We start from the raw sequence: 4,698 nt of genomic DNA, 5'->3' as shown, positions 1-4,698 counted from the left end.
TTGTGTAAACATGGTGTGAATGTTTGCTACATTGAATTTACGTAATTGGTTTTTCATATGTTTTTTTTTTCTGATTTGCAAAAGCCAAATAATATCCGGCATGCCGCAAATATACATTCTTATTCATAGATTTATTTTAATGGGGGATCAAATATTTATGGGAGAATGTTCAGTTTTCGAGCCAAACATATTTTCATAGCTCCACCTACTTGCAATATTAATTGCGCAATGTTTGTATTTAAGAAAATGGAAATCAATTATCTTCAAACTCATGTTTAAAGCTTCATTCAAAGAAAAATTAAAAAGTAAATGTTCTTTAGCTGATTAGCTTTAAATTCACGAGTTGTGTATTTTTAAATTCCGTCTGATTGTCTTCAAGCTGATTTGAAAAACACCACATTTAGAAGAATTAAGCAAACATTTTTAAACATTTATTCAAATTTTGGAAAATACATCAGCGGAATTAGAAAAATGTTAATTTTATTTCTTTATGTAAAAACGACTGCACACAAATTTCTAGAAAATACTCTTTCCACTTAATGGAAATTAAGGGGTTATGTCAAAGCTTAATTGAAGAAAGTTTATTTTAATGGCATTAAATGAAGTAATTTTGAATGATGAATGTTTTCTACAGTAGGTATATTTTAGACTTCTTCCGTACCAAAACAGAACACAAGTTGTGCCATTCTAAATCGATTAGTAGTATTATAATATATACAGAAATTTATGAATTTTGTTAAACAACATAAATAGCAAGATAATCGTTTAAAACATTTGAAAATTACAAAACGTTCAATGACGGGGACAGGAGCAGAATAGAATCTGCATCGTTAAAGTATTATAAGTTAATAAGTTTTCCAAATAGGTACAATATATGAGTTAAATTTTGCAAACAACGATTCCGCCGTTATAAATCTGTGTAGAGAGCTTAGTGGAGGTATGGGCTGGACTTGAGTTATAGCTAACTGCAAGTACCTAATCACAGGATCCATCAAGCCAGCCGTCACGCCACCTCTCATTTACTTTACTGCAATTGAACAGTGGTTTACCGAGCTTGTCATTCACTCGATTATGGAACTTGCACAGCCACATCGCCAGATCCTTTTGTGAATTCACATTGACTGGATTCACCTCAATTCTAAAAATAAAAAATAATAATTAAAGTCATAGTTAGATATTTAACATTTAATAGGCACACATACTCTGAACGAAAGTCCTTGGCACAATACTCGCATGGATATAAGCGCGAGAGCACCTCAAAGAATTTTCGCATATCCCGCTTCTCAGTGTCTGTCGGATTGTCCGCATAAAATGCAGCCATTGTGTGCAGTAGACTCCAAGTGGATATGCCCAGACGCACCTTGTCCAGGGGGCAGTCATCCCTCGGCGCTGCTACCTGAACATTAAGTGTCTCGTTGGCAGCCATATGTTTTTCCTAGCCATAAAATGCAAGCATGTTAAAAAACAAGTGACAACGTTGCAGTCGGGCGTAACCGACTGCAAAATACAGTGATACCAACAAGTCATGGCAGCTGATAACAGGTGGGGCAAACCAAGGGTGTGTGTGGCCAAAAAATAGCGATCTTTGAAGGAGGTTCCTAGTAATCTACCATCCAAGTTTGGCTTGAAAATTGATATTGGAAAGATATAGATATTTTGGGAGTTTAAGACATTCTTAGTAACCTTCAAGTTTGGTAACTATAGCTCTTACATAGCGGAAGATATAGGTTTTTACCATATTTTGTTTATCAATCTTTTAAGGCAGATACCGGTAACATACTTTCATAATATGGTGACCCTATCTTACAAATTATGGAATACGCATTTCAGACTAGCAAGGCCGTAGTTCCTGGTGGCGGCGGATGTGGGCGTGATCTGAAAATGTATATGCCTAGGAGGAGGGAGAGGTTACCAGCAAGCTGCCTTTCAAGCTTAGGAACTCTCTTAAATTGTTGGATATTTGCGATGATCGATTTTTATCGATTTCCTAGTCTCCTAGTAATCGTAACTCCATAATTTTAACACTTTGTCTGACGCGGGCACAGCCAAGTATATGTTCCAAATTTCAAGGCTTTAAGGATGTCGCAAAAAGATGCGTTTATACAAATGGGCAGTATGTGAATGCAGAGAGCAGAGAGAGAGAGAGAGAGAGAGAGAGAGAGAGCGTTGTCGCATTTACCTTTGCTGCCTGAGTGCTGGAGATGAGACGCTGTTGCTTGGACCAGGACTTGAAGTCGTTGCAGGTGCGACAATTGCTATCCTGTTTGCTGCTTCTGTGCGCTGTGAATTGCCTATCATTTAGCGGCGGCTCTGGCTCGGATGGCTTTGGCTTTGGCTTAAATGTGGTTTCGGACATCTTTAAGTAGGGATCTCGCAATGTTTGCAAAACAGTTTTTTGAAGACGGCGCACAATTAATCGGGCGCCCTCACGATTTTGAGCTACCTTACTTTGATAGCTTAGATGTCGAATTAATTTCTTCCACATGGGCAGACGACTGCTTTCCGTTAGCGTCAAATGAATTTTGTTAATTCACAGCGCTGTGTTAACGCCTATTTCAGTTAGCGCAAAATTCGCGGCGCTTGTTATGCACATCGCTGCGAGACTGGCTGGTTAGCTGCCAACAATCTGGCAACGTGATTTCTTTTTGCTGTGAAATTGCTTTAAAAATGTAGCTAATTTTTGGATACTTCGTGTTTAACTAAGACGAAAATTCGAAATAACACTTATCAATTTTTGATTATTTTCCATTCCTATATATGTAAAAATATGAGTGACAAGCAATATTGAAAGAAAAATCTTTAGGCTAAATACACACATATCCATTCATGAATCCTTATAGAAAATAACACATTATATAATGCTTCTCCAACGCAAAAGTGCGCAAACTATTAAATTTAGTAAATAATTTCAATCGGCATGGCAAAATAAAGTAAAAATTTAATTTAAATTAATTTAAAAAATCCAATCCAGCCAAAAAAAAATTTTCAGTATGAATTAGTTAGTTAATTAAGTTTTGCCCAATCACAAATGACTGCGAAAATTGTATTCCCGTTAAAATTACGTCCTTAATTGAAACTGTTATATTTGTTCATATTTATTTCTGTTTTTGATCTAATTTTTTTATATTTATATATTATATTATATTTACTTTATCGGATTTAAGCTTATTTTCAGAGATCAGTACGAAAATTCATCAAAAAATTCATTCATATTTTTTTTTATTTCAACGGCCTGAGTGGAATATGGGTTTTCAAGTCAAAATTGGTCTAAGTCAATTTGTCGCTTAACCTATAAATTTAGATTGAAAAAATAAAATAATACATTATTTTATTTTTTCATTCTAAATTTAAATTTAATGTTTCGTTTTTTAATTATGTTTTTTTGCAGTCGACCGGTCAAGTCCAAAATATTCAGAATGCCGTCGGGATTCGTCTGCAGGAATTCGAAACAAGTTAAAATAAAAAAACACCTTTAAAAAAACGGCAATCAAACAAAACACTGCTTTTTTTAATCTGCTTTATTTTTAATGTCGAAATGATCTTAGTACACATTAATAATATATATAAGTAATTCAATAAATGGAAAATAGCTTCAAAATGGGCACGTCCTAGCCTCTTCTGTGCCCTAAATATATATTTTTGTTAAATAAATATGTTTTAAAGAATATGTTGAATTTTTTGTGGATAGTGTTTTTTTTCGCCAGAAGCTTTAAATCACCCTTAATAGGGTAACCTGTATCCGATTATAATCGGTTTCACATTGTGAAACTTCAAATTCAGAAGAAAAAATGTTTTTTTTTAGCGGCTTACATTTCAAATTTAATAATAATAAAATAAAAAAAGGATATCGGAAGAATCACTACCTTATACGAAAAGAAACTAGATGATTTTTCAATTCAGGAAGACTGCATTCGTCGAGAATATGACGAGCAGAAAGATGTTGTCATCTATCAAGTTGAAATTGGCCTTACTGACCATAATCGGCTCACAACCGATATTTACTAGCAACAAACCCATGGTAAGTTGATGGGAAACGATATGTACAAGATAAGCTCAATTACCAAATATTTTGTTCAAATATAAACCCAAACTATGAAAAAACACAAAAATTCCTTCTCAAAAAACCGTTCTGATTACCCTTTTTTCTTCTTTTAATGAATCAACTTAACAAGGGCACTTATATTATACCGAAATCCACTTTCCCATTGTACACCAAAATTTTGAATTGTATTTTATATAGACACTATTTTGTATGTAGGTAAATTACATTCGTAATACCATACTAAGCAATTTTGTTATACCAACAAATGCAGAAATGCTGGACAATTTTGCATTTAAAAACTCCTACTCTATAAGCATTTATGTTTGTTCAAATTTTAAATTTATATATTATTTTAATTTATTTTTTTATCTTCTTTTTGAGTTTTTTCTGTTTTGTATGATATTAGTCGTGATTAATTAAAGTCGACCACAAAAATAAATAATAGTTGAATACTAAATAGAATGAGAACCAAGCCGTACTTAAGTACTTGAGTATCTTTTAATATATAATCTGCAGTAAAATAAAACTTCTCTAACCCGTATCAACATCTGCCGTAAGAAAAGTGGGCTTGAGTCATCAAGTTGGGAAACATTACAATGAACTTCTCCGATCGGTCAAAAATGTAGTTACAATAAATAGTTTGAGTTACAGAAGAG

At 33.5% G+C, this 4,698-nt stretch overlaps 1 protein-coding gene across 1 annotated transcript; it reads right to left on the bottom strand.

The window, feature by feature from the left end:
• Positions 1–624: 624 nt before the first annotated feature.
• Positions 625–2,773, bottom strand: LOC6563775 (FAD-linked sulfhydryl oxidase ALR). The gene is made up of 3 exons (XM_001990805.2): positions 2,180–2,773; positions 1,203–1,435; positions 625–1,138 (listed from the first exon to the last, which is right to left on the bottom strand). Exons 1-3 carry the CDS (start codon positions 2,483–2,485, stop codon positions 976–978), a joined length of 702 nt encoding a protein of 233 aa, XP_001990841.2. The 5' UTR covers positions 2,486–2,773; the 3' UTR covers positions 625–975.
• Positions 2,774–4,698: the final 1,925 nt, after the last annotated feature.

The sequence above is a fragment of the Drosophila grimshawi genome, unplaced genomic scaffold (assembly GCF_018153295.1).
Source record: "Drosophila grimshawi isolate 15287-2541.00 unplaced genomic scaffold, ASM1815329v1 contig_59, whole genome shotgun sequence".
Classification (NCBI taxonomy): Eukaryota; Metazoa; Arthropoda; class Insecta; order Diptera; family Drosophilidae; genus Drosophila; species Drosophila grimshawi.
The sequence above is the reverse complement of the archived record's forward strand: the minus strand, read 5'-3'. Positions and strand labels throughout refer to the sequence as shown.